The sequence below is a fragment of the Semicossyphus pulcher genome, unplaced genomic scaffold (genome assembly GCF_022749685.1).
Source record: "Semicossyphus pulcher isolate SPU_LCO1_2020_fin unplaced genomic scaffold, fSemPul1.0.p SCAF_16, whole genome shotgun sequence".
NCBI classification, from domain to species: domain Eukaryota; kingdom Metazoa; phylum Chordata; class Actinopteri; order Labriformes; family Labridae; genus Semicossyphus; species Semicossyphus pulcher.
The window spans coordinates 16,055,594-16,068,456 of record NW_027211670.1 but is presented as its reverse complement, the minus strand read 5'-3'; the positions used below and the strand labels follow the sequence as shown (position 1 = coordinate 16,068,456).

General features: G+C 43.7%; 1 protein-coding gene across 1 annotated transcript; it reads left to right on the top strand.

Moving 5' to 3' along the window:
* The first annotated feature begins 391 nt into the window (after positions 1-391).
* Positions 392-3,904, top strand: LOC138593023 (neurogenic differentiation factor 2-like). The gene is made up of 2 exons (XM_069663845.1): positions 392-654; positions 2,550-3,904. Exon 2 carries the CDS (start codon positions 2,563-2,565, stop codon positions 3,643-3,645), a length of 1,083 nt encoding a protein of 360 aa, XP_069519946.1. The 5' UTR covers positions 392-654; positions 2,550-2,562; the 3' UTR covers positions 3,646-3,904.
* Positions 3,905-12,863: the final 8,959 nt, after the last annotated feature.

Below are 12,863 nucleotides of genomic sequence, written 5' to 3'. Positions count from 1 at the left end.
ATCCTCTAACAATCCAGTATTTTCACTGATATCTTTCGAAAATTGATAATTAAAGGATTGTGATAATTATTTCTCGTAAGGGGATTGTTTGCCTAAACCTTCCATATGAGATTAACCCCGTTTCTCCCAAAGATGGAGGCTCACAGAAGCTTTTTCTCAATCCAGTGTGCGGTGTTTTTTGTGCCATTCACTCCTTATTCCATTTTCTCTTTCAGCTCGGTGACAGATGGCGCGTCCCTCTCCCCCGGGGGGAAGCCAGTCTCTGTGAATGCGGCCGCATGTCAATCACCGGCTCTCATGTGATGGCTCTTGCCAATGACGTGCCAGCCATATGGGCCTGGCATCAGAGCTGGTATGTAACCCACCCAGTCCTGCCTCTGAGGTGCCACATGCACGGATCCCCTCCGCGCGTTTGGGGGGCTCGGGAAAGCAGCAGCAGCAGCAGAAGAAGAAGAAGAGAGAGAGAGAGAGCAAGGAGGAGAGGAGAGAGAGAGGTGTGTGTGTGTGTGAGAGAGAGAGAGAGAGAGCAGAAACATAGATCGTCTCCTCCTGCAAAAGCATCCGCGCATGCAGGGCGTGTGGATGTGATGCCCACCCGGAGAGAGATGGTGTAAACAAACCCGCTTTGCCCCGTCACTGAGCTCCACCACGGAGGTAGGTTCAACATTTCCAATCAATACTTCATAATCAGATATGGATTGATTGTTTTTCTCTTTGTTTTAACGCACGATGGATTAGAGGCAGAGACAATCATCAAAATGAGGGACTTCTTTCTCATTTTTTATCGCCTTTTTTTTTTTTTTGCATGACGCGACGTGATCAGACAGATTTTTAGCTCTTCTTCTGGTTATTATTTTTTAATCGCTGGTTTTATCGAATAGATTGATCGTTTATTGGAAGATTTTGGCTCATTAGTGCGTTTAATTTAATAGATTTTGTTGCAATAAATCTAGAGAGAGTAACGGAGGCTGCTCGGGCACATGTTCATCTTTTGCATTGTAGATAATCAGCACTAGAGAGTTTATTGTTTTATAAATAATAAGGAAAAAAACGTGTAATAGGATGCCTAAAGACGTCTGCGTGTGTTGGTGTGTGCGTGTGTGTGTGTGTGTGTGTGTGTGTGTGTGTGTGCGTCTCACAGCACTGTGGGGGTTGAATTCTCCACAGACACACAGGCTAATTGACAAGGTATTGGTTGGCATTAATTACATTGTGCTTACAAGATTAGGAAAAAAAGAAGACGTCCTTGGACTCCACCTGCACAGCTGAGCTCGGAATACTCTGGAAAAACTCAAGATTACGGGATATTAAGAGCTTTTATTTTACGTTAAATAACTTGTCTGTTTGTGTGACTGATTACTGGTCAATCTGATACCAAGTCCAACGAACGTAAGGCTTCAAACTAATTATTAAAAACTGGCCTCGTGACCGTTTAAATGCAATTTTGATTTTTTTTTAAATGCAGATTTTAAGGTTAAAAAACAAAATAAAGACGTCAAAGAAAATAAAAAAAAGAGAGCAAATAAACAATATCTTCATCTCTTTCTTTCAGCAGCGAAAACGTCAAATTACGTTTTTTCCTGTGGCCTACGTGATCTCGCGAGGTGTCCAAAATTGGCTTAATGAACCTGCGCTGGCTTCAAAATCATGACTATTATTTTTCCTTCATGCAATTTTCAAGACGATTCGAACTTGTGCACTTTTAATAACAGAAATCTTCTCGAGTATATTCAGAATAAATCATTCAGTCTGATCATTCAGAGGTATCAAAGTGGACCCTGAGGTCCAGTGTGCGGCCTGTCTGTGCTGGAATTCCTCCAGGTCTGTAATTTATAGGACGGAGGAGGGACCCGCACCTTTAATGCGTCCCTAGGGGGACGCACTGATGCAGGCAGGCAGGCCGGCAGCACCGCTCCCTGCGCCGGGCTGCAGGAGGGCAGAGACCGAGGCTCGCGTGGAGGCCGAGGGCTGGTCCAGAGACTGTTGCTTAAATAATCTGATTGTAATAGAAGAAATTAAAAGACACTTTTCACTTCATTTTTTAAAGATATCTTTCTTGTAGTGAAATTAAAAATAATTCTACATCATACACAGGCTGCTTTAAGGCCTCACATTCCAGCTCCTGTTTAACCTTTTATCCTTTAGCTTTATTTCTGAGTGAAGCCGAGGTTTTCATTTAACAAGCAAGGTGACAAAATTAAGTATTTCCCATAAACATACTTCAGACATCCTTGTATTCCTTGGCTGATGTCTGGATTCTGGGCTTATTAAATCTGCGTCATTTCCTCAAAGATACAGGAAACATCGCTTACGTGATGTAATAATGTAAAAACATAAAATTCCTTCAACTATAAAAGCACGGAAATACTTAAAACAGCTACAGACGTGTATAAATGATTAGTTCCCCTGTGTGAGGGACACATAAAGCCTCCGGCCCTGTTGGAGCTCACTGAGGCAGGCTCTCGTGCTCTGACAGCGCACCTGTGGGTGCGTGAACAGCAGCAGGGTGGCAAACAGTCCAGCTAAAGCTCCGCCTGTGTTTCTTGCAGGTTGCTTGCCACGATGTTGAGCCGTCTGTTCAGCGAGGTGCTGCCGGACGTCCAGAGGCTCGCGGCCGACTGGGTGGAGGACAACGAGAGCGAGGACTGCAAGACCAAGGACGACGAGCACGAGCGCTGCGGCCTCGGGGATGACGATCTGGACGAGCCTCAGGAAGGCAGCAGCCGAGCCGAGTCCGAGATGGCCGGCGACGACGACGACGACGATGATGACGATGAGGCCGAGGAAGAGGAGTGCGAGGACGAGAACGGCGGAGACAAACCCAAGAAGCGCGGCCCAAAGAAGCGCAAGATGACGGCGGCGCGCGTGGAGCGCTCCAAGGTGCGCCGCATGAAGGCGAACGCGAGGGAGCGCACGCGCATGCACGACTTGAATTCTGCGCTGGACAACCTGCGCAAAGTGGTGCCATGCTACTCCAAAACGCAGAAACTCTCCAAGATAGAGACTCTGAGGCTGGCCAAGAATTACATCTTAGCGCTTGGGGAGATTTTACGCAACGGGAAGCGTCCAGATGTGGTGGCCTACGTGCAGATGTTGTGTAAAGGCCTGTCCCAGCCCACCACCAACCTGGTGGCGGGATGTCTGCAGCTCAACACCAGGAACTTCCTGACTGAGCCGTGCTCAGAGGGAGCCCGCTTCCACATGCCCAGCTCTCCTTTCTCCGTCCATCCCTACTCCTACCGGTGCTCGCGCATCTCCAGTCCGCACTACCAGCCCGGGTCCGGTGCGATTAACCTGCGGAGCCATTCCTACGGACCCGGGTACGAGGGCGTGTACCCCCCGGGCGGGACGTCCCCTGACTATAACAGCCCGGACTACGAGGGCCAGCACAGCCCTCCCGTGTGCCTGAACGGAGGACTGCCCGGGAGGCAACAGGAGTCCTCCGAGACGGACAGGAACTATCATTACTCTATGCATTACTCCGGACTGACCACGTCCCGGCCCGGCCACAGCATCCCGTTTGGGCCCTCAGGCGCGCGCAGTGGAGCTGCGCACTCCGAGAACATTCCACCTTTCCACGACGTACACTTGCACCACGACAGGGCGCCTCCGTATGAGGACCTCAATGCTTTTTTCCATAACTGAGCCCCTTTCAATCAGACCTGAAACTGACAATCCTATCATGTGTAATATTGTTTGGGAAACAAGAGAAGCTTCTGGAAGGATGCGGCAGAAAGAGTCCCCTGATTACCTTCTGTATTCTACTGATGTCATCCCTATACTGTTGTACATCCTGTCAGTGTGTCCAGTAATCTCCTGTATGCAGGCTGACTTCAACCAATGTACAGGCCGAAACATGTTATGACACAAGCAACAGAATAAAAAGTGTTTTATAATTGTCTGATATGATTGAACACATCTCTTTGTGAGCATCAGGAGGGGGGGCAGTGTGGGCCCCTAAGTGTGGCCCGTTCAATAATGTTAGGTCAAAAATGTGTTTAAAAAGCTTAATAGCAAACAAATATGAATAATAGACTCAACAGGCGTTTCAGTCAGTCTGTTTTCCCCCTCTAGGGATCGTGCAGTGTTTGTTAAAATTAGATTACAATAATATGATAAAAGCTATTATGTCAGCTGTTTTATTCTAAATTTAATAAAACGTCGCCTTTTGTTGATGTGTTTAAAAGCTTAAAGTTTAAAGAGTATAAGAAATAAAACGACTTTTACGGATGGCAGGAGGTGCATTGCACTAAAAATGGATTTTAGGAATAAATGATTAAGGGCTTTTATGTTCTAAAATAAACACAAAGAAGATGGCAAAAGAACACCGACAACCAGTGTTGAAAGCAGCAGGCCTGCCTCATTGAAGCCAAATTTCACAGAATTCTTGTAATTAAATAATAAAACACGGATTATTTGACAGTTAAGATCCAGAAATGTGTTGAAGAAAAGGATAGAATTTGGAGAAAAGACAAAAAGGTGCATATTTTGTTTTAACCTAATCACATTGAACGCCTCACACGGCCTATTTTAAAGCTTTAAGGTGTATTTAATACAATGCTGGCCATTCATAAGGTCTTTATCGTGCCAAAATGTGCAAAAGGTTCAATTCCTTGAAGACGTATATGGTGGAAACAGCAGTGGGTAGCAGAGGGGAAGTATGCACTGGAATACATTCACATGCATTGCATTATAACATGCATTATAACAACCAGCAGACGCTGCTCGAGGCCTGTTCAAGAAATATTTCTCTCAGAGCGCATGTCCATGCCGGATTGTTTTCAAGCTTTGTGCATAGACTCTGCGATGAAACAGGGAAGTAATCAGCAGACACCAAATTATATTAAACTAGAATGAACCCCCTGAAAGCAACACGACTCAGATTTCAGATTAAAAGCACTTTCACGCTCTCACTGATCTTTTCTACCTTTTGTTTTTGTACACCGTGTGTTCTTTTACTCAAAGCCTTCACACGCGTTTAACAGCGCGCTTTGGTGAGTTAGTGAGAGAACAAAAGGCCGCAGACATTCCCAACAAGAGGAGGGGAGAACGCTGAACATACTGAACACACAAAGTTAATCTTTTTTAGATCAAAGTTCTCAGTTTGTTCTGCACAGGGAGGGTTGTGGGCCCGATCACAGCGGCACGGTGTGATGCAAAGTGAGCATCTTTTAGACCTCACAGGCGAGGGTAGGTACGCTGATATTTTCATAAGTACTAACAATAAAATACTAAATAAGTAGCTTATAAATGAAGCTTTTATTTTCTCATCCCATTTAACTAAAAGCTAAAAAGATGCCTGATTGCAAAGACTTTTATCTTCACTCAAAGTGCTTGTTTGGTTTGGTTAAAATATTGAAAACACTCTGCTTCTTCCTGTTTTTTCAAACAATATTGGACTATTTGAGTTTCCGTAGGCTAGATCCCATCACTGGTGTTTTATCAGATCAGCAGTAGGAGCAGGCTCCATGTTTGGACGGCTGCCCCGGGTCCCATATGTTGCTGCGGACGTCCAGGAGAAATCAGCACCGGGCACCGCAGGGTGCAAACCGTCCCATCCTGCACCGACCCGGGCCAAAGAGGAGCAGAGGATGTGTGAGCAAATTCAACGGCAAGGTGTCACACTGCAAAAATATAAAATCATCACAGTGATAATATTTTCTTTTCTTATTAGTATGGTTTTTTTTTTGCCTAAAAAGGCCCAGATGACTCTGAACATCAGTGGCCGAGCTGCAGGTGCAAAATCAGGTGAATCAACGGCCCGTAGGTTTGAAACGAGGGAGTCCAGGAGTGGCATCATGCACACACACTCACACACACCTTTAACCACAGATGTACACAATCCAAATGGTTACCACCACATCTAATAATACAAATAGATAGATAAATAAAGGGACAGCATGGTGTAAAACATGGAAAGGCTGCAATTTGGTTATTGAGGGCAAAAAAGGAAGAAGCTGCTTTTAATGAATTTACCAAAATAAAATGTTTAAACTTAAAGCAAACAGATGCCTTTTTAAATTTTAATTTTTGTCATCTAACATTTAAAAAAAATCCCAAAATAGCTTTGTTTTACTGATGTCCTTCAGTTTAATATTAAAGATTTCTACCTGTTATTGCATACAGGCTATTTACTTGTTTTTACGTTTTTAAAGCTCAGTTTTCATGTGTGTAAATACTAATAGATAATTACATTCGGTTTTCCCTTTCAAAAATGAACATCCTGAATATACATTAGTCCAATTTAAAAAACATTAATAATTAACAGGCAATTAAGAATCGATTTTTATCCCTTTAGTTTAACATGTAATTAAATAAAAGTAACTGACGTTCATCATTTTAGTTCTGTAGCTCGGCCACAGGTCTCATACAGGATGTGAAAACTTTGGTTTCGTACAAATTAATTCAATGAAAATTGATTTTATTTTGACATTTCTTTTCCCGGATGGAACGGCTTTGATCACATTAAACGACCCGCCGCGGTTTGATTTAATAAACACGAAGAAGAAATCTGCTGCACGGACACTTGTATGAGTGGAGGACTGCTTTAAATCAGTTCTGCCTATTGAATATTTAAAAAAATAATGTTTTAGGATGGAATTAGGTCATTAAATAATGCTACAAAACTAAAAATAGTCGCTGTGATATTTCAGGCATCCTTCTGTGTTACGAGAAGTCCTGTTAAGTTCGCAGTACCGTATGAAGTTCAGGCCTCGGCGGACCAGGTGAGAGCCGACTCTCTGATGTGATTTCCGGCTCTAACCTCTCACTTAGTCGGTGGACTTTTATTTCAGAGGGGCGGCGGCTGGCAGAGGATTTGATGGCGGCTCGCGGTGCCAAGTCGCTAAATGTCTGAGCACCAGTAAAGCCAGAGACCAGCGAAAGCCCACCACCATCACCGCCATCACGAGCCCGGTGCCAGCTGCGCCACGTGGCAGCCAGGCGGCCCCTGCCAAAGTGGCCCTTGTGGGAGGGACCCAGTATTTCTTTCCTAATTCACTCAGCATCTGTTCATTATTCTCCGCCGTTAAAGGAGCCTGAGTGTCCGCACGCGGCACTGGACAAAAAGAGACCTCTTTTTTTAATATATTTCCGGTCACGGAATTTTGCACGAGACTGCGGAGAGGCCGAGGCGTGAAACTTAAAGGAGATTTCTGCGGGTTAAAGAAGAGTTTTAAAATCATGTTGGCCGACTTTTAAACTGTGTTAAAGTTTTAAAATCACCTGTGGGGCCAAGCTTATTTTAAATGTATATTTTATCCATCACCTAAGGTAGATTAATAGAATAAAACACTGGTTATTCATGTAATAATTATAATTAGGTTATCATTAAATATTAATATTTTTACACAAATAAAACAACGAGAAAGCGTAGGCTATATCATTTTGAATTAACCTTTCATAACCCTTTAAGACCTGTGTGCATTCCAGCCTGAACAAATTCTTATTTTTTTATTTTGAGGTTTTTGTTTATTTTTCAAATGTTCAAAATTTAACATACACGTCACCTTTCATGTGGGCTGACATCATCATCATGTAATGTACTGGTCATTCTAATATCTATGACAAATAGGCTTAAGTGACGTAACCAAAGCCCATAAAATCAATTAATTGGGATCCTATTCAAACCTAATTGTTCAAATGAGTGTTTATAAAATACCGTGCAATTACTGTAATTAAATAATCCCGCACTGAGCTCCATTTGACTGCTTTAAAAACTGATCTGCTTAAACCGCAGCGCAGCACAACCGAAAGTAGGCCCAGGCCCACTGTACACAAACCTCCATCTGGAGAGTTTTTACTGCCATTTATCAGATTAGGTGCACATTTATGGGATTAATTATTTTGGGATTAATGTTGAAAAAATATTTCAGGGGACTAATCAGAGTCATAATCGTAGAATGGAGCTATTTGTAGAGCTGGGAAGCCGTTATGAGGCTACGTCAGGACAATTTAAATATTAAAAGATGAGTGCTGAAGTCCCGGCAGTGTGCGAGTAAGTCTGTTTTAGTGTATAAGAGACGTGCAGAAGCTCTATTGTAAATGCAATGGGTTTTTTCCAGACACGGCCGTTTTATCGGCGCACACACCGGGTGAAAAGAGGGCACCAGAACTGAAAAAACACGACCTTTTCGGCTGCACACGGAGCTCAATCTTGGTCCAGTGCAATGGGCATCGGGTGCTTCTGCAACACGCTCACCCACCCACCTACCCTGCCTCTGCCTGCCTGCACCCACCCACCTTCACCAGCCTGAGCGCCACGCCCAACTCGGAGGAGAGAGATTGAGCTGGCATGGGGTGAAATTCCACTGCATCTGTGGAACAATGGTGTATGTGAGAGAGAGAGAGAGAGTGATTGTATACTCCCTGAATGCTGACTTGTGGCTAACTGTCTTTGTGTTGTAAAAAAACAAAACATGCAGAAGGTGTGAAAGAATCAGACCTCACTGTGGTAGAAAGAGTCTAAAACCTCACAGACTCGCTTTTGGGTTTAAAAACCCACATGCACACGAGTGAGGATTTGTCATGTTTGATGTGTGTGTGTGCAGTGTACAGCTCGGGTATAGAGGTTGTTGTCACTCTGCACAGATGGTGGGAGTGTTTTTTTATTTATTTATTTATTTTAAAGGGGGGTGGGGGGGGAGTGTGAGGAAATGAGGAGGGGAGGAAGAGGGGAAGGAGAGAGGAGACGAGGAGGAGGAGGAGGGTTGCGTCTCTGATGCTGCCATGCCACGGTCACGCGGGCAGCAGTAATTGGCCTCCATATTGAGGGGTTTTGCGGTGCTGCGGGGTGGGCAAACTCCCAGCTGGACCTGTCAGATGGTATTCAATCCAGCTCATTGCCCTCGCTCCTCTGCTCCTCTTTCTCCCCTCTTTCCCTCTGTCTCCTCTCCTTCTCTGGCGCGATCGCTTCTTTTTGTTCCTTGCCCTTTTCATTCCCCCCCCTCCAATCCTCGCCGTTCACTTCTTCATCCCACTCGCAAACTTGCACACGATATTATCCAGTTTCCAATCTCAGCCTATCGCTTTTTTTCTTCACCTTTTCTCCTCTCTTTTAAACTTTCTTCTTCGGCAGTTTTTCTCACTCATGGCACATGGTCACTTCTAGCTAACACGTTCAACTTCTTAAAGAACATCACACCCTCCTCGCCGAGCTCCTCCGTCGCTGGTCACCCACATGCACACACACACACACACACCAACACACACACACTATTTCCAGTTCCCACCCTTGGATTACTTTCATTTTGTTTGTGTTTTTGTCATTTTGGAGAAAGTTTTCACTGATTGTAACCAAAAAAACCTTAAAAACTGTTGCCTTAGTTTTTAAAGAAAGTGTAGTAGAGACAGATGTGGATGAAGGTCAAGTTAGAGGTCAGAAAAAACAGCTGGATCCCTCATCTTACTCTATAAAATGTAGGGGCTGCTGTTAAATTAAGAGGATGTTATGTGAGGAGCAAGTGGCAGAACAATTGTGAAATTGCGATGTATTGTGCATGGATGTTTTTGTGTCGTCTTTTCTGATGAAACGGCGTGAAACAGTCGACACATACTGTAAGGTTTATTATGTACAGTATAGACTTCCAGGCTTAGTGCCAGAGTGTAAGTGTGGTGTTATCAGCACATACGTATGCATGGCATAGGCATTCTTTTATTTATTATTATTTATTTTTTGGGCCTTTTACGCCTTTATTGATAGAGAGAGGACAGTGGATGGTGTCGGAGACAGGGGAGGAGAGAGTGGGGATGACACGTGGCAAAGGGCCGAGGGTGGGAGTTGAACCCGGGGCAGCCGCATCGTGGACTGTAGTCTCTGTATGAGCTGCGCGATTTAACAGCTGAGCTAAACCGGCATCCCGGGCAGGTTCATTCTTTTTTTCTCCAAGATGATGTTTTTTTGGCTTTTATGCCTTTATTAGGATAGGAGGACAAGGGATAGTGTTGGAAACAGGGGAGGAGAGAGTGGGGATGACATGTGGCAAAGGGGCGAGGGTGGGAGCTGAACTCAGGGCCGCCGCATCAGTGACGCTGGCCTCTGTACATGGGCCGCCGATTTAACCTCTGAGCTAAACCGGCACCCCGGGTAGGTTCACTCTAAGAGTGTGGAGGTGATAGCTGTCAGATTAGACGGACTGAGGGTTCAAAACTGAGTGGGTGAGATTGTCTCTGAATCTGTTAAACAGCATCGAAGTTGCCCAACTTTGCTAACGTCTGTATTTGACCTTACAGCTGTTGCTGCATTTACAACATAATGGATTAAAGTCTGTGTTGCTATGTGTGAATATTTTATGATTATAAATAGAAAGCCTAACAAGTTCAAATCATAAATTGCCTTGTTTAATAGTTGTCTTCGCCTCTCATGAAGAGTTGTGTTCAAATACAAGAGGAAAAAATAGATGTTCCACTGCTGCTGTTAGCTGTCAGTATGGTTTAATACAGTGTCACATATAGGTGAAAAAAAAAGAAAAGACAAGACCTATTGTTTTCTTATAGGGATCTGATGAAGGGGAAATTAATGTTATGTTGTTGTTGCATCAAATCTCTTCTTCTGATTGCTCGCATTTCACATCAGCCCTTACAACAGCGTGTTCTGCTTTTCATTCAAATGAGCTGAATGTGGAATAACACGTGATCGACATCAAAATAACATCTTAACATTTTGCAAGTATGCATGCACTTGAATGCAGCTGTACATTAAGTACACTAAGGCGGGGATCTGCCAGGTGTGCAGATGTGATTTAAAGTTCAGTGGAATAGTCCCATGCTGTCCACTGTCCATATGTCTGTTTCATTTTACACTCACACACCAGAGACAGCCACCAGATGTACACACCGCACAGGAAACCTAGCGAAGAAGCAGAATAGAAGACGTAGAAGAAATAGTCCAACCTATACAAAGTAGATCCGACAGTGCCGCCCTAACCTCACAGGCCGGATCGCATTGACATTAAAATCTACAGAATAAACACACAACAGAAACAACTGTCTGTTTTTCTGCAGTCTGAACCGCGTCTCGTCCTTCCTGCAGAGCCGCTGCCGTCACCGTCAGCAGCGTCTCTGTCTGCTGCTTTGAGGAATCAGCAGTGTGGGGTTGTAATGGACTAATGAACAGCTGTCACTGAATTTAAACACTCGCTCACACATACAGAGACGACCACAGTGTCCCGCACACGTGCAGATGCTCACAACACACACACACACACATACATATCTAAATGTTGGCCTCGACTTCGCCGCCTCCCACAGGTTTTGACTTTGTGCAGGTGTGACCTCTATGTGTGCGTTTGACCATGTGTATATTTGCGCATATGTCGCACTTGTTTCCCAGTTTATGTTGCCTTTGATCAAAATGGTGGCTTGTGCACATTCACATGTTTAACAGTCATATTTATTTTCATGGGAATACAATTTAGTTCCCGTTCACATCACTTTTTGTATTTCTTGTATTTTTCTTTTTAGACAGTCATATAAAAATCTTATTATTTAAGCCATTTATTAATAGTTTCAGCAAAATGTTTGGACTAATCATCTTATTTTTCAGCCTACTATACTTTATTTTGAAGGGCAAATGGAATGCTAAAGGCCTTCATGCAACGGTTTGCAAGCTCACCTGTAGTGCGGGAGATACAAATTAGGGTCTATTTTTATCCAAATGGCAAAATTGTGCCCAAGAACCGACTTCAGTTTGAAATGCGTTTCTTCGTATGTTGCGCTGACTTTGATGACGTCACACCCTTAGACACTATGGTTTAAAATTTAAGCTTTTCTGCACCTGAAGATACACGTCCTTAACAACACACATTCCTTTGCATTGTCAATGATAGGGAAATTATATGAGCTTATTATTAAAATCTATTTTCATGGCATTTTACTTTATATATTATACGTTTTTATTATACATTATACACGTTTAAAAGCCCCCCTCCAGTGAAAACCAAGTGTTTAACCGTGTAAACATGTCCATGTGGTGTTCTTCATGTGCTACAAGACATATCAGGGACAACATCAGCAGTCATCTCCATGGCTGGGCCTGTCTGCTTTTAAACTGCAGTGTACCAAGGACAGGCCGAACAACACGTTTTCAGATTGGCAGGTTTGAGACGTCACAAACCTAAGGAGCCAATCCCGTTAATGAACAGGGCGACGCTATGCATATCATTATGTGCAAACTATGGCAACCACTTCAGCGATGAGCGAGCCAGCTTTAACCGTCGTAGTCATTTTTGCTAACTCACTACGTTGCGACTACTTATTACTACATTTCAAGCTAGCCAAGTTTCAACAAGTTGCCACTAAACGACGGCAGAGAGGCGTTTTGTTTACAGCTGTAATTATACAAAAGGAGAAACATAGCACATAGTGGGCGGGGCCTATGCAGATTTAGGAATTTTTAATGAGGGAGAAGGAGGAGATGCCTCGGGAGGACTTTTACAAAGTTATTAAACATATTTTGCAGAAAAAACTTATCAGACACAATTTATTATTTCAAGCTGATTATTTTATATGTCTTAAAACATGACTGGAGCTGCTCTTTGTCCCTATTCTAATATGTAATGTTTTGCTCTTCCTCTCAGAGACAGATATAACTGTACAAGCTGTCAAACAGGCTCTGGCTGCAGCTAATCTTGTAAATATGTGGCTAGAAATTCTTGTTGTTTTGGTTTGAGAACGTTTTGTCTTCTGAAATGTTTATAACATTGGCACTGTCGCCGCACATCTAGAAGGTTCCTGGTTCGAATCCCAATGGACGAGGAGGACCTTTCTGTGTGGAGTTTGCATGTTCTTCCCGTGCATACACGGGTTCTCCGGCTTCCTCCCACAGACCAAAGACATGCTCATTAGCTTAATTGGTGACTAACAGT